General features: G+C 42.9%; 1 protein-coding gene across 1 annotated transcript in view; it reads right to left on the reverse strand.

Annotated features, from left to right (window-relative positions):
• Positions 1–19,954, reverse strand: part of MRC1 (mannose receptor C-type 1) — a 99,236-nt gene extending 79,282 nt beyond the window's left edge. The window contains exons 1-3 of the mRNA XM_058681785.1: positions 19,647–19,954; positions 5,426–5,827; positions 1,776–1,949 (exon numbers count right to left, since the gene is read on the reverse strand). Of these exons, the coding sequence (XP_058537768.1) occupies positions 1,776–1,949; positions 5,426–5,827; positions 19,647–19,707 (637 nt within the window). The 5' untranslated portion in view covers positions 19,708–19,954. The remainder of the gene's footprint in view (positions 1–1,775; positions 1,950–5,425; positions 5,828–19,646) is intronic.
• Positions 19,955–21,044: the final 1,090 nt, after the last annotated feature.

Raw genomic sequence — 21,044 nt, forward strand, 5'->3', positions numbered from 1 at the left:
ACCATTCCTACTAAGTAAAGGTGAGAGACGCTCCTTACCTTTGGAAAACAAATCTTGCTTTATCTTAGGGGAAAAAATAGCTCGAATCAGACGAAAACACTTCTAATACAGAGATCAGACATCTATAAACCTTTCATGGGAATCAAACCTCTAAAGTGGTTCTAAGAGACGTGAATACAGTTACTTCCCCCCAAGAACGGGAGAGCAGTGTCACTCTGAATGGGAAGCCTGTGAGTTTTTGTCGATATTCACCCAGGACATAGGGACTGCACCCAGTAGAGGATTACGATAATATACGAGGCTGAGAAATCACATTCATTTTAAGAGGGATTGTGTATCGAGAGACATAAACAAGTATTTTTCTTAGAATTCTGGCTCTAACTTGAGAAACCACAATATTTTTTTGTGAATTACTTCCCCTTATTGCTCAGAATAATGCGATCGTTGGGTGGGTGCATGGTCCCCAAACTTCAGCTGTAAGCAATGCTCTTGCAGCTGACGTGGGCTTACCGCCATGCCAGGCTGCTAGTGTACCCAGATTCTACCCCGGATCCCACCCCTTTGCAGGCCAGCAGGAGGAAGAGTTCTGGGTAACAGCATAGAATGGGAGCTACTGCGACCCAGAAAGCCTGAAGGAGCAAGGGGGGCAGGGAGTAAGACATTTAAGGAGTAAAAAGGAAGGGGGTAGCTAGCAGAAGAGACAGGAGGTGGGATAAAAGGGAAAGTGGAGGGGCGCTTGGGTGGCTCAGTCGGTTAAGCGTCCGACTTCAGCTCAGGTCACGATCTTGCGGTCCGCGAGTTCGAGCCCCGCGTCAGGCTCTGGGCTGATGGCTCAGAGCCTGGAGCTTGCTTCCGATTCTGTGTCTCCCTCTCTCTCTGCCCCTCCCCCCTTCATGCTGTGTCTCTCTCTGTCTCAAAAATAAATAAACGTTAAAAAAAAAAAAAAAGGAAAAGTGGAGCAAAGAACCCCTCCCTCACTGGCTCCATCAGCCCCAGCCCCGCCTCCCCATTTGAGGCCCCTCCCCCATCCCACCTAAACCTGCTCCCCTGTTTCTTTACAGATTCTTGAGTGTGGAAAGACTACCCAGGACTCATGTTCTGGCTGCTTCCCATCAATATCATGCAAAGCCACTTGTTTTTGTATTCTTGCGATAATACTTACGTTTTCATTTTAAAAAATCCTTCGAGCAGGAAAATAATCCTCTTCCATTTGATTCATAGCTATGTTGAATTAAATGATACTCTTTTTAAATGAAATTAAAGTTACTGTCATTACTATTCATTACTATCATCTTCACAGAACGGAGACACAAAAGTGAGGAGCCCCTCACATGTCTCTGTCTCCACCAGACGACATGCTCATGGCATTAAGTTTTATTTTGGGGCTATCATTTAATAAAGGCAAATCCCTGGGAGGGCAGTTTTAAGTAGACATTGCAACGTGTACAGTATAATTTGCCCTAAAGTCTTAGCAAATAACCTACAGGAACAGGAGAAGGTGAAGGAAAGAAGCAGTTGGTGGAAATAAAGCGATCATGTGATGCAGCCCAGGGCTGAGAGTCAGAAGATCTGTGTTCTGGTCTTCAGCCAATATGGATCACTTTCTCCATTATAAAACGGGGACAATGACACCCGTACAGGGGTGTGGTGGAGGGTGACGAGATAATAAGTGGGAAAGAACTTTGGAAGGGAAAACGTTCTCAACAAACGCAACATGTGCTCGTTACGCTGACGTGGGAAATGTGTCAAATTTTCTTGGTGGGAACGTTACTTACATTTCAATGGACAATATCCAAATAGCTTGTCTGTGTCATAATCTGGGGTGGTTCCACACCAGAGCCATCCATCTGATCGCCCAGCGCTCGTGCAATCTGCATACCACTTGTTTTCAAACTTGAATGGAAATGCACAGGTTGCCCCATTGGCATTGCCCAGCAGCGTGTACATGTCTAGAAGAGACATATCGACGTGCACTTAGAATGTCAGTCAATCTTCTCAAGGTTGACTTTCCGATAAGAAGGATGCCGAAAGAGGATCACGCCTGAGGTCCCCACCCAGGGAATCCCTTTTTCTTTCCCTTCTGTCTCTACCCCAGTCTTTTTCTGAGTACACACAGCAGTCTCTATCAGGAACAATTCTAGGACCACTTCATTTCCACTGTCTTTTAGGACAGATTTGCCTCCTGCCTCACATGAGGCAAAAGTAGTCAGCTATACTGACACCTGCTTGGATTTCTGCATTTCCTCCAAAACAGGGAAGAGCCCATCCTTCCTCTTGCTTGGAATCACAGAATTATTGAATCTCTAGATTAAAAAATAAACTTATAGCTGTATAACTCAAACGCACAGTCAAAACTTAAACCCCGCCTACTTAAATCCTGTCAAGCCAGCCTCCACTGGAGTCCCTCAACAACGACTCTGAGAAAGAGTCGGAAGTTGGGCATAACTCTCTAATCCACATCATGGAAAGAAAGCACTGAAAACCATTTACGATTAATATCTGCTTTCTTAAAACTGAATTCAAACACAAGAGACAGAGGAAATAACAACTTGGGGAAATAACAACCTTCTATAGCAACATACTTAGCCTCTTGCCACCAGCTGATATTCAGAATTTGTCCTAGATTAAAATACTCTTTTCCTAATTAAGTTTTGGAGATCCTATGCCTTTAAACAGTTCCTAAAAGACATCTCAGGGCACCTGGGTGGCTCAGTCAGTTAAGCATCTGACTCTTGATCAGGTCATGATGTCACAGTTTGTGGGTTCAAGCCCAACTTCAGTCTCCACACTGATGGCACGAACCTGCTTGGGATTCTCTCTCTCTCTGCCCCTCCCCTGCTTGTTCTCTCTCTCTCTCTCTCTCTCTCTCTCTCTCTCAATAAATAAACTTTAAAAAAAGACATCTCAAAATTCATTTAGACAATATAAAGTTTGTAAAACATGCAGCACAATACCCAACATATCTTAAAATCAAAACACATGTTAAGCTCCTTACCCTCTTTCCTTCCCCCTTACTGCACTTATCCCGTCCTCCTGACAAAGCCAGGTTTATTTTCATTTACCTCAAAATTACTTTTTTGCCAATTAGCTAGTAGTTAGTCACTTCAAAACGCAATTCTGGCTTTTGTGCCACTAAGTTACAGGACTAGTTTACCAAATCATATCTCACATAGGGGACAGGCTAGATTTAGATATGATTATGCCATTCGTAACCACTGGGGTTCCTGTTCCTTCGTATGAGGAAAATCTGTTAAGACCACCTCAGGGCTAGTTGTACTGTTCATTAAATTAGCCAAGAAATTGTCGACACTGGATCTATAGATATCAATCAGAAATGGGCTTTTCAGGACTAACCTGATGTGTTTTTTTTTTAATTTTTTTTAACGTTTATTTATTATTGAGAGAGAGACACAGAGGGTGAGCAGGGGAGGGGTAGAGAGAGGGGGAGACATAGAATCTGAGGTAGGCTCCAGGCTCTGAGCTGTCAGCACAGAGCCTGACGCGGGGCTCGAACTCACAAACTGCGAGATCATGACCTGAGCCGAAGTCGGTCGCTTAAACAACTGAGCCACCCAGGCGCCCCAAACCTGATGTATTTAACAACGCCCTGACGAAGCCAAAAGAACCACATTCTAGTCCAGCCACTTTCACGGGCAAGCCATGTAATTGCAGTCAGTTTCTCTTCCACTGTGGTCCAAACTCCCAGACAACACTTAGATTCTTCTAAGTCTGTAATTCCGATTCTGTTATTCTAAAATAGTCCCTGACCTCGGCCAGCTATCTCCCCCAGGTTTTCTTTAGAGAGACAGGCTCTACATATACCCTCTCTGTACTGTCTTCAGATAAACGTGTACTCTACAGTGAGCAGATACCAAGATCACTCTGAAAGCCTAGATCTTCCAGCAGGAATATCTTAAGTATTGAGAAAGACTTGGAGAGCACCAAGTGTGGTCAATGGACCATCTTCATCCAAGCACCCAGGTGTTCATAAAAATAATTCAATAGATTCTTGGACTTTCCCCCTCACGTGCTGATTTAGAGTCCGGGTAGGGGAGGACCTTGGTATCTTCACTTGTAACAAGCTTTCCTGGTGATTCTTAAGCATATTTAAAGTTTGAGAACCACTATGCTAAACCCTCTGCATACTTGTCTCACAGAATCCAAAGCAGGCTCCAGGCTCTGAGCTATCAGCACAGAGCCTGATGCGGAGCTCGAGCCCAGGAACCACGAGATCATGACCTGAGCCAAAGTCTGGTGTCCAACCAACTAAGCCACCCAGGCACCCCTCCAGTGATGTATTTTTAAATGAAATAAGAAGTCCCATGTCTTAGCACCAATCTTCGTGTTTTGAATCCCTCAGGACTATTTTACAATCTGTGAAATTTAACTCATTCAACTTTGGTTCACTCTTGTCCGGCTATAGTTTTCAACCAAGTTTCTCTTGAAATGTTATCTCTCCTATGACTTCTAAACTTTCATTATGTTCAATAAATGCTCCCGAATAGTCTCTTTCTGAACACTTTCTCTCTCTCTCTCTTTCTGCTCTCCCTCTTCTTTATAAAGAAGGAAAATGGATGGGGCACCGGGGTGGTTCAGTTAAGCGTCTGACTTCAGCTCAGGTCATGATCTCACAGTTCCTGAGTTTGAGCCCCACATCGAGCTCTGTGTTGACAGCTCAGAGCCTGGAGTCTGCTTCAGATTCCGTGTCTCCCTCTCTCTCTGTCCCTCGCCCCCCACCTCTCTCTCTTAAAAATAAAGAAACATTTTAAAATTTCAAAAAAGAAGAAGGAAAATGGAAAGTTGACATGTTACAGCCTCACAAAGACTGAACTCTGGTGCTCTGATTAGCTATGATAACCAGTTTCAAGCAATCTTTGCAGCCCCAGTAACATAGTAATTTTGGAAACAGGTAATCTCTTATCCCAAAAGGCAGGCTCTTCCTCTGACCTTGAGGTTGTTGTAGATAACACTCTCAAATAATCAAGTGTCCCAACCTGGAATGTGGTGATAACATCATCTGACTCAAGAAAGCTTTGTAAAAGGCTTCAAGTTCTGCTTTATCTTTGTTTTGTTGTTTCTGTGCACAGCCACCAGAGGAATGAAATTTGGCCAAGATCAGAGAAAACGAAATACTCTGATTTTATTTAACCTTCAAGAGCTTAAGGAACCAACCTCACATAAAAGCCTTTTCTTAAAAAAAAACCAGTCTTTCCATTAATTATAAATTGCTAAAGCATCATTCAGGACTTTTTACCATGTATTTACTGTCATGTTTTCATAGAAGATAGTTCAAAATGCAAACATCATCAGTTACTAATTCTACGACAGATTAAATAAGAATATGCCTATTTTCTCCAATTAGGTTCCAACTAAGAAGATGAGAAAAATGTGACAGAAGGAAGGCAAGACGCTCCATGCTTCCTACCTTCATAACCCCTGGCGCATAAATCATCTGTGGTTCCATAGATTTTCCACCTGCTCCATAAGCCGGAGCCCTTGTAAAGCATAACATTCTTTTCTTGTTTATTGCCATAGTTAAAAAATAAATCTTCTCCCTTGATCCCCAAAAGCGTGTCATTTTTGCACTCCCATTTCTGAAATTCGCTCTTTGGATCACAGGCATAGAGAGTGACAGCAACCCAATCCGTCTTTGATGGTACCCCCAGACATAATTTAAACGCCACACTCATAATCCGCGAGTCAGACACCCATCGGAACTTCTGTGCTTCGTTGTCTTGATTACAAACGGCTGTTTGGACCGCGCTGGGACTTAATGCTTCCACGCAGCGCTTGTGATCTTCATTATATATTAAAAATTGCCTCGTGTCTGTTTAAAAAAAAAAAGAAAGAAAGAAAAGATGTTTAAGGGGATACATGTGACAAAGAATAGTTTAGGTCAAAATTCCTAATGTCTCCTCCGTAAAACTGATCCTGGGAGAAGGGGTGATATGAATTCTGCCTGAGACAACACAGCTCCCTTGAAGGGGGTAGGGGGTCCATGAAGCTAGAGAGAGAGAGAGAGAGAGAGAGAGAGAGAGAGAGAGAGACAGGGGGGAAGGGCCAGTCGCATGGCCCCCAGCAATCAGCTGGAAATCCTCAAGACCTGCGAGTTCACTCCTATAGCGTTAGGAAAAGGCCTGCCTTAAATGCACACAAAGGGTAGTGGAGTAAACATAAAAATTAGATAACCTAGAAAGAAATAATATCCATCTGAGAAAAGAAAAGTTAGATATGAATATAATAAGCTATAAAATTAGGTGCATGTGTTCCCTGGAATAGAATTTTGAAGTCTGATTCACCGCTACTCTCTTTGAGATAGAGGAAACTCTATTCGAATTCTAACATTAGGGAGGTTTTTGAAAATAACTGATTTTATTTTAGGAAATGTTTGCCTTTATATCCAGCAAATTTTTGAACGAAGTGCTTTCTGGATAGCCCTACTAGAGAAGACTTTTGTTTTGTTTTGTTTTGTTTTGTTTTCCCTTACAACAATAGGTAACTTAGAGATCTAGCATCTAGAGGTAAGTTAGTATCTATTATATAGTTTTAACTTTCATTTTATTGGCATACTCAAGATAGCCTTTGCATAACAAAAAGATGCAAAAATGTACCTGTAAGTGTAACAATGTGTCAAGTTTGCAGTAAAGGTTAAATAAATGCAAGTTCTTATACCATTTGAGGGAATATTTATGAGAATAACTACATATAACGGTGTTGTTTTAGTCTCGTAATTTGGGGCTGATGATTTAAATTAGTGTGTGGAGATGGCTTATACTTATAGTACAGAGCTGCTAGCTGGCAAAAGTGAACTTCCTCTTGCCAAAAAGAAGAAGAAGGAGGAGAAGGAGAAGGAGGAGGAGGAGGAGGAGGAGGAGGAGGAGGAGGAGGAGGAGGAGGAGAAATAGAAGGAGGAGAAAGAGAAGGAGGAGAAGGAGGAGAAGGAGGAGGAGGAGGAGAAAGAGAAGGAGGAGAAAGAGAAGGAGGAGAAGGAGGAGAAGGAGGAGGAGGAGGAGGAGAAGAAGAAGAAGAAGAAGGAGGAGGAGGAGGAGGAGGAGGAGGAGGAGGAGGAGGAGAAGGAGGAGGAGAAAAAAAAGATCTGGTAAGCATATTTTTTCCCCTTACATCAAAACTGAATTCATGTAAAGGGTTTTCTTTCTTGTTTCTCTTTTTAAGAATAGACTAATGAAAAGAACTGACTTTTCATTTTATGACCTAAATATCAAACACTACTTCTGAAGTGTTACTAAATTCCTCCTACTTAACTGGTCTTTCAAAATGAGCCAGTAGTATTGCAGATGTTTGAGGGTCTGACTATATTAGCTCATTATTTTTAATCAAACCATCAGTGAAATACAGCAAAGGAATAAAAGTGCCACTAGCAGAGTCCTTTCACAGTTTACAAAACATTTTCACAAGCCATATTCTATTTACTGTCCTCAACACCCCTGTGGGGTTAGCACCACTTACATTCTGAGGTCAGTTCTTGGACCATCAATTTAGGGCTTACAATGGACGTTTGCCTTGAAAGATTATTTTCCCCTGCCTCGCTCCCATCTCCGTTCTCGTCCCACACTTGCGAGAGACCTGCCTCTAATCCGTCTGGGCTCCTAATTTGGTGCCACTTTGAACTTTAGCCGGGTTCCTCAGCTGGGTTTCTCATTTCTGCTGGTTTGATTTCTTGGAATTGGGACTCAATAGAGTCTCAATTCAGAACACCTGCTCCTTTTGGCTTCTCCGGAGTTGACATCTGTCAACGGAACATGCGATGCCCAAGCCACAGCTCCTCCCAAGTAGCTGAACTCCTTCCCAGACTTGATCTCATTTTATTACTGCCTATGTCCTCATGTGACAAGATGAGGAATTTTCTGCGTTGGCAATAAAATGAAAATACTCATGATATGGTGTTTTGTTCATGATAAAACACAGGAGATAGGAAAACAAAAAGTTTAGAAGTCAATTACTATGATAATTTGCCACACACAAATGTAAATCTAGGCTCCTCTAATAGAATATGATAATCAAGTCTGGGGGCGCCCGGGTGGCCCAGTCAGTTGAGCGTCCAACTTTGGCTCAGGTCATGATCTCGTGGTTGATGAGTTCGAGCCCTGCATCGGGCTCTGTGCTGATGGCTCACAGCCTGGAGCCTGTCTCAGATTCTGTGTCTCCCTCTCTCTCTGCCCCTCCCCTGCTTGCACTTTGTCTCTCTCTCTCTCTCTCTCTCTCTCTCTCTCTCTTTCTCTCAAAAATAAATAAACATTAAAAATTTTTCAATAAAAAAATTAAACGGTAATGAAGTCTAGAAATTTTGTCATATAGATCTTTGAACTCATCTCTACAGCCCTTTACCTTTAATTTGTGTTTTCTATCCCAACTGTTGTTTTCCTATCTTCACATACCTTCCACTTTTCAGATAGTTTTGCTGAGTAACATCTATCTCATCAACAATAATATCTTCCATCTCATACTTCGGCATCACTGCACGGCCAGCATTTATAAACCACTCAGATTCAGTCCCGCAACCAGCTCATAGCCAGCTGTTTAAGGTAAGGTGCTTGAATGTCATTGGGCACAGTTAGTGTTCTTCCTTCAGAGGTTTTTATACTTATTTGACTTGTAATTTATGTAACTAATTTTCATCTGTGGCTCCATCTTAATTTTTCTCTGCATATGATGGCACTTAATGACCAAATATCCAATCTTCTGTTTTTCATTAATGGCACCATCATCCATTCATATCCATAAGCCAAAAACCTAGGACTCATCATGGATTCTCAGCTTTCCTTCACTTTCTAGAACAAAAGCAGAATCTATTGGCTCTACCCAAAAATACACCGTGATAGGTAATTTTATGTATCAGCTTGGCTAGATCACAGTACCTAGAAATTTGGTCAAACCCCAGTCTGGATGTTGCTTGGAAGGTTTGTTTGTTTGTTTGATTGATAAGATTAACATTTGAATCGGTAGACTTTGGGTAAAGCAGATTACCCTCCAGACTGTGGGTGGGCCTCATCCAGTCAGCTGAAAAGCTTTAGAGATAACAGACTGAGGTCCCTGAAAAAGAAAAAATTCTCCAGACTGCCTTTGGACTTGACCTGCAATGTCAACTCTTTCTTGAGTTTCCCGTCTGCCAGGCTACCCTTGTAGATTTTGGACTTGTCAGCCTTCACAACTGCATGAGCTAATTCCTTAAATATTTCTCAAAGATAGGTAGAAGATGATGATGATAGATAGATAGATGATAGATAGATAGATAGATAGATAGATAGATAGATAGATAGACAGATAGTAGATAGATAGATAGTAGATGATAGGTAGGTAGGTAGATAGATAGATAGATACATAGATACATAGATACATAGATACATAGACAGAGAGAGAGAGAGAGAGAGAGAGATACACACACATCCTATTGGTTCTGTTTCTCCAGAGAACCCTAATACATACACTCTAATCCATTCTTTTCTGTCTGTCTCCATGGCCACTGCCTTAGACCATGCCACCATAGTCTTAACTCTGGTCGTCCTCTCTTTGAAATGCAATTATCAAAGAAGATAACACCTGCACCCAGAACCATGATAAAAGCAGAACTCCGTGTTGACCAGTTGGTGAGAAGAATAACGTATGACTGTGAAATCATGAAGTGATAATTTTAAGTTTCCTTATATTGCCTAGCAATATAAGGAGTTTCCTGGGTGAGATGGGCCTAATTTGCCACCTGACTCCGAATTTCAAATCCTACCTAATGTAATGGGTTGTTCCCACTTAACGGTATAATAGAGTCAGATTTCTGTCTGTCTTTGCAGTCTCTCTAGCAGATTGCCCTTGATGTGCATTGCATTCCGGTTGAATGCTCATTCAATAATCAGATTGTTTTCTTTTTCTTCTACCTTTGTGGAGAGGTTTTCTAGGTTGAGAGGAGATTTTGTTTTTAACAGTATTTTCCCAACAGTGTCAACCCTTCGAGAGTGCATGGCTGCACAGAGGAGAAAAATATCCAGCCTCCACATCGTAGCTCACTAGGGGAGGCATGGTCCAGCCGGCCATCCCTGCTCTCACCCACCACCTTCCAGCCACAGACCTTTCTGTTCCTCAAACGCTTCGCTTCCACTTTGGAAACTTCGTATTTTGAGTTCCCTATTCTTGGGATGCTCGTGAAGGTCCCAGGTCAAGTGTCAACTCCTTAGTGAGTAGACTATCCTAATTGTGCTCTTTTATTTTCTATATAATATTCATAACCATCTTAAAATATGTTCTTTTTTAAAAATCCCTTCAGTTATCAGGGTGCCTCGGTGGCTCAGGCAGTTAAGCATCTAGCTCTTGTTTTGGGCTCAAGTCATGATCTCACAGTTCACGAGTTCAAGCCCCACATCAGCAGGCTCTGTGCTGAAGCCTGCTTGGGCTTCTCTCTCTCCTCCCCTCTCTCTGCCCTGCCCACACGTGCTCTCTTTCTCAAAATAAATAAGTAAACTTTAAAAAATCCATTTAATTATATTTTGTCTGTGTCCTTCTACTGAAATGCAAATTCTACAAGTAGAAAGAGCTAGCCTTTCTGCCTCAGTACTCTATCCTCTCTTTTTGAAGCATACTAGCCTCTCAACAAATATTAGTTGAATGCATGAAAGAATATTAATTAAGTCTGAAGCATTTTGACTAGTAACCCAGATACATTATTTTATTTAGTAATTGACTGAGGATGATGAGTATATTTAATGTTACTTTTCCCCCTGAACATTTATTTATACTGAGGACCAATTTATAAACTTTTATAAAAGGTGTATTTGGAGGGGTGTCTGGGTAGCACAGTTGGTTAAGTGTCTGACTTTGGTTCAGGTCATGATTTCACAGTTCGTGGGTTTGAGCCCCGCGTCAGGCTCTGTGCTGACAGCTCAGAGTCTGGAGCCTGCTTCGGATTCGGTGTCTTCCTCTCTGTCTGCCCCTCCCCTGCTCTCTCTCTCTCTCTCTCTCAAAAATAAATAAGCATTAAAAAAATATTTTTAAGGAGTACTTGCAAATGAAAAGCTTCTATTTCGATTCAAACGTATCTATTCTGATTTCCTTTATTTATCTTTGACAGTAAGGAGCAGTGTAAGTTTGATATTGTCATTGTTAAACAATATAAGGAAATGTAAAATTATCACTTTATGATTTCACAGTCATACATTATTCCTCTCCCCAACTATCAACACGGAGTTCTGCTTTTATCATGGTTCTATGCGCAATGTCTCTGATTTAAAAGGTCACATTTCTTCCGCTGAAAGTGATTCAAGGCCTTGACCAAAAGGCATTTTGTGCCATTCTTGCCACTATCAACACCACCAATGTTTTATATGTACAAACATTCTTTTTTTTTTTTTTTTTTTTTTTTTTTTGTCTAGAGTAATCCTGATATCGTAAGCACTGCAAAGCTAACACATGAAGACAGCTGAATCAATGGATTCATTTCTTTGCCATCTCAATTATGGGATCGAATGAGTATTTTTCTTTCTTTTTGCTTTTTATTTTTTTAATGTTTATTCATTTTTGAGAGAGAGAGAGAGAGAGAGAGAGAGAGAGAGAGAGAAACGAGCCAGGAAGGGGCAGACAGAGAGACACGGAATCCGAAGCAGGCTCCAGGCTCTGAGCTGTCAGCCCAGAGCCTGACGCAGGGCTCAAATCCACAGACTGCGAGATCATGACCTGAGCCGAAGTTGGATGCTCAACCGACTGAGCCACCCAGGCACCCCTCTTTTTGCTTTTTAAATACTTACACATCAGAAATTTCTTTGCAGAATTGAAGAGATCCTCCTTCTATCTTAACTCGATCTGCCTAATCTCATATTAATTCTTCAACACATATGTGCCAGGCACTGTGCTGGTGACATTGTAAAGGACAAACCAGAGACAAGTTCCCTGCCACTAAACTCACACCGCCTGATGTTAATTCAAAGCCAGAAACCTCAAACGTCAAAATACACTTAGGAAAGAAGCAGTAAGTTTCAATTCAATATCTCAAGTCAACATAACGGAAGGGGAGATATCCAGTAACATGAGTATGAGTATTCTTTCAAACATATTTTAACAGTTTTAAAATTTTCCATAACATTGAGCAAATAAATTAGATTTCTGAATTTACAAGCAAAAAAAGTTAGGTTATTAAATGGGACTATCTAGAGATATGACTATTATATGCTATGTTTCCTTAGACATTTGCAGACTTTCCCCAGTATCAAGAAATAAGACGCTGACACGCAAACACGAAAAGCAATCTTTCGCAAGATAGAGAAGCTGGCAAAGAAGAAAATAAGTGGAATCCACTTATTTCTTCTTGCCTTTTGCCATTTCGGTGCATGGCAGCCCCACTCCCCAACGTCAGCACAACATCTGTGAGCCTGGGGGACGTTTTCTGGTCATCAGAGCCCCCTGCCCCACTGTGCCTACACACTGCAAAGACAAAGGTCAGAGAACTAAGGCCCCCCAAGAGGAGCCCTTCACCAGTGACTGATAGCAATCAATGAATAAACGCCCCAAATCCCTGGAATGGTGGGCGGGATGATGCTAAGGCACATACTCTACACTGTCCCCCAGAGCGCCCCAGCAGGGCTAAACCCCAGTTGTCCACAGTGGTCACTGGCTCCTTCCCTTCTGGTCTCAGTTCCCCACTCCTCTGCTGGTGTTTCCTTGGACTGTCTCCCAAGTAAACTAGTTCACTCAAATCACCGTCAGAGACAGCATTTTGAGCAACCCAAAGAAATCTGTTCATAAGCCTCAGTAAATGAATGTAAAACCTACATATGCGTCCTCCCAGAACTGAAGTTAGGCAAAAAGCAAATACTTATCATGCACGTAGTATATGCAAAAAAACACTATGCCAAGTGCTGGGGGCAGAGAGAAGACTAAGGATTACAGTGTTAGGTTTAGGAAGATTGAACAAAAGAATAAAGGAGGGATGCCTGGGTGGCTCTGTCAGTCAGAAGTCTGACTCTTGATCTCGGCTCAGGTCATGGTCCCCCCGTGTTGGGCTGTGGTGACAGCACAGAGCCTACTTGGGATTCTCTCTCTCCCTCGCTCTCTGCCCCTCCCCCTCTCATATGCATGCATGTGTGCACTCTCTCTTGCTAAATAAATGAATAAACATTAAAAATTTGTTTAATTTTTTTTAATGTTTATTTTTGAGAGGGAGACAGAGACAGAGACAGAGCACAAGTCAGGGAGAGGCAGAAAGAGAGGGAACACAGAATCTGAAGCAGGCTCCAGGCTCCGAGCTGTCAGCACAGAGCCTGACGCGGGGCTCGAACTCAGGAACCACGAGATCATGACCTGAGCCAAAGTCAGACGCTCAACCGACTGAGCCACCCAGGCGCCCCCAAAATTTGTTTTAAATAAATAAATAATAAATTAAAAAAAGATAGAGGAAAAATTGAGAATTATTTTATTTTTCATTTTGCTCCTTCATTTATTCACCAAATATTCAGAGAACCCAATAATTTAAGTCACTGCGTTTGGCTATTTGGGGAGGTACAGCTATGAATCCAATATGGGTTATGACCTCGAGGAGAAAGGAGAGGTCAGGAGCTAGACATTCCTCCAACTTCCTGTCTCCTTTCCTAAAGATATGAATATCTCTACCCTTCCTGGGCTAGTTCATTCTTGTCTCAGCAGGTCTCCCTCGGTCTGCTGATCTCTCTACCCGTATCCTAGATTCTATCCCCTTCTGTCTCTCCACACGTTCTCCTTTCCTTTCTCTCCTGGATCTTCAACCCCAGAATGCCAGCCTCTCCCCCAATTCTCAGACAGACAAGCAAAATCTGTAGGTAAGGTGTTGACACTATGCCACTCTATCTTCTTCCCCTCGCAGCCGTGCTAATTAATCCTTAGGTATCGCGTCGCTCTGATCATGACACGATCAGAGCTCTGACGCTCACTGGCTGTGTGACTTTGGTCAAGTTCCTAAGCCACTCTGTGCTTCCTTTTCCCCATCTGAAAAATGAGGGAAGAATAACAAGATCTGCTGGTTGTTGCGAGAATTCAGTGAGATCATCTAAATGAAGCACCGAGAACAGTTCCTGACACAGAAATTGCTAGAAACGCGGCAACTGTTCTCATTGACTTGGGGGAAATCAGTCTTGAAGACAGTGTGAAGTGGTTCAGAACAGGATGTGACTAGAGCAGATAGAGATGTTGCAGCAGCCCAGAGAAAGGGACAGAAGAACAGAAATGGTGGAGACTCCAGAGTTTCCAAACTCAAGAGACACGTGATGTGGTGGAGAAAGGTATATTCTTTGGGGTCAGTAAACTTGTTATCAAATTCTGGCTCCACCATTCCCTCGTTGTGTTGCCTCAGTTAAATTAATCATTCCAGCCTCGATTTCCTCATCTGTAAAATAGGGATAATAATGTTCCCTGAGAGAGTTGCTATGAACTTCTAAATGAGATAATTGAGGTAAGACACCCAGCAAGTCCTTTTGCATATAGTAAACACTCCAGTGTTAATGCCCTCCTTCCCCTCCCCAGGTGAGAAGTCTAAACGATTGGTACAAACGGAAGGACTAAGCCCTTCTTTGACATACTGTTGTTTTGAGCACATGTACGTCTTTCCTGGTCAACACACTCCGGCTGGTAACTTCTGTCTACTTCTTAGCCTCAGAGTCAGAAGACACTGGCAGAGAGGCTCTGGTCCCTCCTGGCTAGCTGACTTCTGAGCCTGTTTTCTCCTGTAGTAAAAGCCGGCTACTACCCCTTACCCGTCTTACCCCACGGGCTGTTGTAAGGATCTGATTAAAGACCTGAAAGTGATTAATTAATGTGATAAAGGATCTGAAAGTGCTCTTAGCTTGAATGACCTTAACTTGGTTTGTAACTGGGCAAATTTGTCTTAGAATGCATTATTTTTTCCATGTCAGTTTCAATTCTTTTTGAAAGGGCACTTGCTTTCTTACCTTCTTTACTCTCGTTTTTGGTCGGTCTGATTTCCACTACACTCTTCTAGATCAAACTACCCACATGACTTTTCCATCCAACAATGCTTGATGGTGGCCAAGAGGCAAGAGGACACAACTGTTCTCATTTCCACATCAGTTTGACTCCCTCTTTGCTATGTAGAGACACATAGGAAGTAGAAACTACTTTCCTTTCGTTCAACTCCTTTTGTGGCCTCTGTGACTTCCTAGTTCTCCCTTAGCTGCTTGGGATTCAGTCTCAGAGACCAGATGTGAGTGTCAAAGGATGCCTGTGATCTCTAGTTCCTTTTTTTTTTTTTTTATGTTTATTTATTTCTGAGAGAGTGCAGGCAGTGGAGGGGCAGAGAGAGGCAGACAGAGGATCTAAAGCAGGCTCTGAGCTGACGGGCTGACGGCAGCGAGCCCGATGTGGGGCTTGAACTCATGAACCACGAGATCATGATCTGAGCCGAAGTCAGATGCTCAACTGACTGAGCCACCCAGGTGCCCCTGTAGTTCCTTTCTGAAGACAGGCATCTTTGTCTTTAACTGAGGTAGAGCACATTTGACTCTGTGAAGTTCACATCTAGCCAATGATGACTCTTCCTACCTAGAAATTTGGTTCAACACCCTCCTCAGGCGCTGAATTGTCATGTAACAAGGCAATTGCCATCTTACCTATATCTGCAATATCTTACACAGCCAGGTCTCCATCTCTCAATTTCAGAAAAATCAGAGGAAGTTTGGAACACTAACAGGAAAAATAGACAAATATAACAAGAACTGAAAAATGAAAGATGATAAGGACTTGGTTTTGCTCAGTAACTTTAGAAAGTATGTCTTAAATCTGGCATCTAAAAGGAGTCACAAGTAAAGGAAGAAACAATGGGGCTAGAAATCAAGAAAAGTAGAAATATTATAAAGAAAATTTTATGAAAATTAAAATGACCAAGGGAACAGCAGTGGGGAATAGTTTCTTGAAGAAATCCTAGATTGGTATTAAACCAATCATTCATTCAGAAAAAAAAAAAAAAAAATGGCTTCTGTTTAATAGAAAGAATGTTCCATTAGGAGTCAGGAGTCTTAAGCACTAAACAGGTTGTGCCAGTAACTAGTTGTGAGACTCTGGAAAGATCACCTAACATGTCAGGACTTCAGTTTTCTTACCTATAAAACAAGGAGGTTGGACGCAGCACAAGACCACCAGAGGTCAAATTCACTCTAATTTTACACTCATTGGCTAGTGAGATCCTATTATTGGCATCTTTTCCAGCTCTGCCTCCAGGGCCATCACATCGGTAGTTTGAAATCAACCATGGCAGGAATGTTCCACCATGGCAATTGGTTAAGTGCCCCACATCAGTGCTTTTCTTCTGAGAACCAGTTGTTAAGTTTACCAACACACCATTGCTTGTGAGTCAGACCATCCCATTTTGAGCTAAGCCTCTCTGCTGAGGTCCAACCATCGTGTCTGAGCATCTCTCACTGTGTCTGCCTGTGACGACATCCCCACTGAGATCTAAACATTGGTGCCAAATGCGATTCCTCCTGCTGAATGGGTAGCATGGCAAGAAGGGTAAGAACTTGCCCCCCCTCAAGCTTCGCCTCCTGGCCCCTCAAGGTATGGTGTGGATGTTCATGGTGCTGATGATGTGGGATGCTCTCAGGAAGGTGGGACAAAGGGTTCTGGGTTGAAAAAAAGAATACACGACAGACAGTAGGGAGACCTTTCCATGGATTTTCTTAATGGATAGGGAGCCAGGGAAGAGGCTGCAGGGGGAGCAGGGAATTGATACAACCTTTGGTCTATTGCTAACACAGCAGCAACTAACCTCTGTTCATGTGCTGCCTGAGCCAAAAAAAGGTAAAATCAGAATTATACGTTCTCAAGTTGAAAAAAAAAAAATTGGGGAAGGAGCTCCCTTACCCATGTTTTCGTTTGCTTTTTATTCTCTGAGTAATCACCTTCAGCACCTCCCTGCTTCCCCTGTATTTGTGCCTCTGAAGAGGAAGACATTCATCAGAGTAAGGCATCCTGCTGTCTCAAGGAGGGGAAAATTCCTAAGCAAGTTGAGAAACATTTCTTGCCCCAAAGCACTAAGAGTCAATACAAAGAAAATTAGTAGCCAGGCTGCCCAATATGGTAGCCCTTGGCCCCAAGGGTCTATTGTATAGTTGAATGAGGCCAGTCTGAACTGATGCATGGCTGTAAGTATAAAATACTGTGTTTTGAAAATGTAACTTTTAAAAAATGAGTGTGAAACTATTCCAATGTTTTATTGTCATTCATGTTCACTGACAATATTTTGGATATATTGGGTTAAATTAAATATCTTCGTAAAATCAAGGTCACCTGTTTCTCTTTTACTTTTTTTTTTTTTTTTTTTTTGAGTGTGGCTCCATAATGTGGCCAATGATGTTTCTGTTGGACTGCCCTGGGTTAGAAATTCAGGTCACACACAGAACCCTCGAATTGTTCGTCCAGGTTCCAACTGAAGACCTTCAGAGACAGGGAACTTACTCCTAAGCAGACTATTCTATTTGAGACAGGGCAACTCTTAAAAGCTTTTCACTGGCTTTAGTTTTAACCTTTGGGGCCCATGAAGAATATATTAACTCCCTTCCATGAGACAGATTTGCAACACGAATACTGTGATGATGTCTAAACCTCTAGACCCACCCCATGGCATTCTTTCGCTTATGTTAAGCATCTCCTCTCCAGCCCCCCTTACACATTGAGAGATAAGCTTTGTAGCCAGGAATAAGGCCAAATATCTTCTTAAGCTCCAAGAATCTTTCTCAGCATTGGTTTCTTGGGAAATCTCTCGCTTAAATGCTTAATATACTGCTTTTATTGGATAGTTAATGATTACTGTGGGAACCAGAAGTCCCTGTTTTAATAGCTAGCACTTGCCAAGCAATTCCTATGGGCCATCCTATGTTCTACACATTTTAGAGGTGCCTGGGTGTCTCAGTTGGTTGAGCATCCAACTTTTGATTTTGGCTCAGGTCATGATCCCAGGGTTGTGGGACTGAGCCCTGCATCGGCTCCATGCATAGAGCTTGCTTGAGATTCTCTCTCTCTCTCTCTCTCTCTCTCTCTCTCTCTCTCTCTCTTCCCCCTGCTTCCCCCCACTTTCTCTCTCAAAAATAAATAAATAAATAAACAAACAAACAAATTACATTTTGCAACTCACTGAATCCTTGCAAAAACAAGGGGTGTATAGGGGCTCCTGGCTAGCTCAGTCAAAAAAGCATAGGACTCTTGATCTTGGGGTCATGGTTTTGAGCTCCACATTGGGTGTAAAGATTACTTAAACAAATAAATAAATTTAAAAACAACAACAACAGGCACTTGGGTGGCTCAGTCATTCGAACGTCCAACTCTTGATTTCAGCCCAGGGCATGATCTCAGAGTCATGGGACTGATCCCTACATCAGGCTCCGTGCTGAGCATGAAGACCACTTAAGATTCTCTCCCTCTGTCTTTCTGTCTCTCCCTCTCCCTTTGCCCCTTTCCCCCACTTGTGTATGCATTCTCTCTAAAATAAAAAATTAATTAACATTAAAAAAATGTTTAATGAATTAAAAAAGAAAACAAAACACAGGGCCAAATAACATCATGCTCCCCATTTTATAAACAAGGAAATGAAAACACAGAATAATTAAGTAGTTTCCCGGCAGGGGCAGGGTGCCTTGGCTTGTGTTTTTATAATCACTGCAACTTAATGCTCATCATGATTTCACATTTTCTGTGGTCAGCACTCTCCCCGGGCAGTCTCCTGGTGGTTGGGGTTTCTGTGTTATCTGTGTGGTCCCAGTTGTGCCCCCACAGTTACATGGAGAACACAAAGTGCCGTTGGCACAGAAGGGGCACAGATGGCGTGTGCTGATTTGGGAGAAAACGGGGGGATCAGGAACCAGAATTTCAAAGGTGAAGCCCTTTCCATCTCATTTCCAAAGGGAACTGAGAATGCAAATTCTAACTGGCACCCTCTTTCTGACGTTTAAGCAGGTTGAGTCTAGAGAGACAGAAAAGAGAGACTTGATAATGTCTTTGAGGATTTGAAAAGCTGTGAATCTGTTCCTCCTAAGTAATCGCCAGTCTCCAGGAAAAAAAAAAGGGGGGGGGGAGGAAGAAAACAAGTATAAATCAGTTTGAACAACTTAGAAAACAGATAAGGGTGAAATTTGTAGCTATAAAAACTATGGACGATTAAAAGGTTTGCTCACAGGCAAAAAGCAGCATTGTGAAAATCTCATGGAATCCCTCCTTGGAGGATGATCTACGATCCTGTCCTTAAACCCACCACGAGGAAAGACACCAGGACCCGCCCTCCTTGTGGCCCAAAACACTCACAAGATTATTTCTTGCAGGTTAGACAGAAATACTGTGAACTGAAAGCAAGAATGCACAAACCACAGAGGAAATCCCTCAGAGAACAGACCAGGGAAGGAACAATGGGAACTGGGGGATATCAGGAGGAGACAGGGGTTCTGCGGGACCAGGTGGCACATCTGGCCTGAGAAGCAGCCTCTGGGCTCAAGGTCCCCAGCTTCCAGGCCCAGCAGCCAGGAGGAGGCGACCAGGTTCCCCCAGAGCTGGTGGCGCAGAGGACTTTTGCTTTCCTCCTCACCGCAAGCGTTGAAAGGACCCCACTAACCTTGACCCAAAGAGGAAGGAGCTCCTCCAGGCCCCAAGTCAGAAAGCCGTCACCTCGGTCAACTTACCCAACAGCTGCACAGCCACTGGAATGAGACAGACGAAAACCAGGAGCAGGGACAGCCTCATGGCCCAGAGTTTATCCTTTCCTTCCACTGATGGAGAGGAGGGGGTAAGCAGGAAGCCAGACAACGCAGGCACCCAATCACCCCTTCCCCTACTGTGTTCTCAGAGCTGCCCTGCTGAAAAGAAGTGTGGAGGAAGCTCTCACTTTTAAAGGGCTTCTGAAATTAGGGAAAACCTCCAATAAGGAGATATCCTGTCACATGAGGGTAGTTGGAAAAACAGGAATTCAAAGTTACAACTTTGCTTTGTAAGCTAACTTCTGAGAAGAGCAGACACAGAGGAAGGGAAGAAAGAGACACATGGGGGAGAGGGGTGAGGAAGGGGGGGGCGGTGAAAGGGTGATGGTGAGAAACGCGGAGCCAGGCTGGGCGAGCTGGGAAGGGGAGAAGTGAAACAGCTCTGTGCCTCAGGGCCGGCTCAGATGGGGCTGGTGAAGAGCCAGCCGGAGGCCATTACCTGGGCCGGAGAGCCGGGGTTCCCTCTGAGAAGCAGCTGAACCAGCGGTGCCTCAGCAGCCAACCCCACCCTGAAGGGACAGAAATGACAGGCACTGAAAAGGACAGTTTGACGCTGGAGACATTTTCTTAAGGGCTGAAACAGATACCCCTCATTCTCTATATTCACTGCTTAGAGTCCCCTTTTTTCTTAGCTTCAAAAGACACAGTTCTCACAGAGCTTTGGTGCTTTGGCCAGAGGAAAAGTGAGAGGTTAAACCTAAGAGGGAATCTCAGCAGGGCTAGGAGGGGGAAAGTTCTAGAAGGCTTGCTCTAGAAAAACAGAGAAAACAGTGACACAAGATTTGTGATAAAGCCTTGATGCCCTGTCTCAATCATGCTGGTTCTTCAACTTTGGAAGGGACCTCTTGGCACGAGAAACTCTGCTCATTTGGTCAAAAGAATGTATATTCATTACATGATGGGTGGAATTCTTTCTTGAAGAACAAAAATGTTCATTAGATACAATATTAATCCCTAAGCATCTATCTTTGTTACTTTTCATAAGTAAAACATGAATTAAGAATATCTTGATGCAGGGGCGCCTGGGTGGCTCAGTTGGTTAAGCTTCCGACTTCAGCTCAGGTCATGATCTCGCAGTTCATGAGTTTGAGCCCTGTGTCGGGCTCTGTGCTGACAGCTCAGAGCCTGGGGCCTGTTTCAGATTCTGTGTCTCTCCCTCTCTCTCTGCCCCTCCCCTGCTCATGTTCTGTCTGTCTCTCAAAAATAAATAAATGTTAAAAAAATTAAAAATAAATAAAAAAGAATATCTTGATGCAGATATCAGTAATTAGAGAGCCAACCCAAACCTGGAGTGTGTTAAAGATTAGCAGTTTGAAAACGAAG

Source organism: Neofelis nebulosa, chromosome 8 (genome assembly GCF_028018385.1).
Source record: "Neofelis nebulosa isolate mNeoNeb1 chromosome 8, mNeoNeb1.pri, whole genome shotgun sequence".
Taxonomy (NCBI): domain Eukaryota; kingdom Metazoa; phylum Chordata; class Mammalia; order Carnivora; family Felidae; genus Neofelis; species Neofelis nebulosa.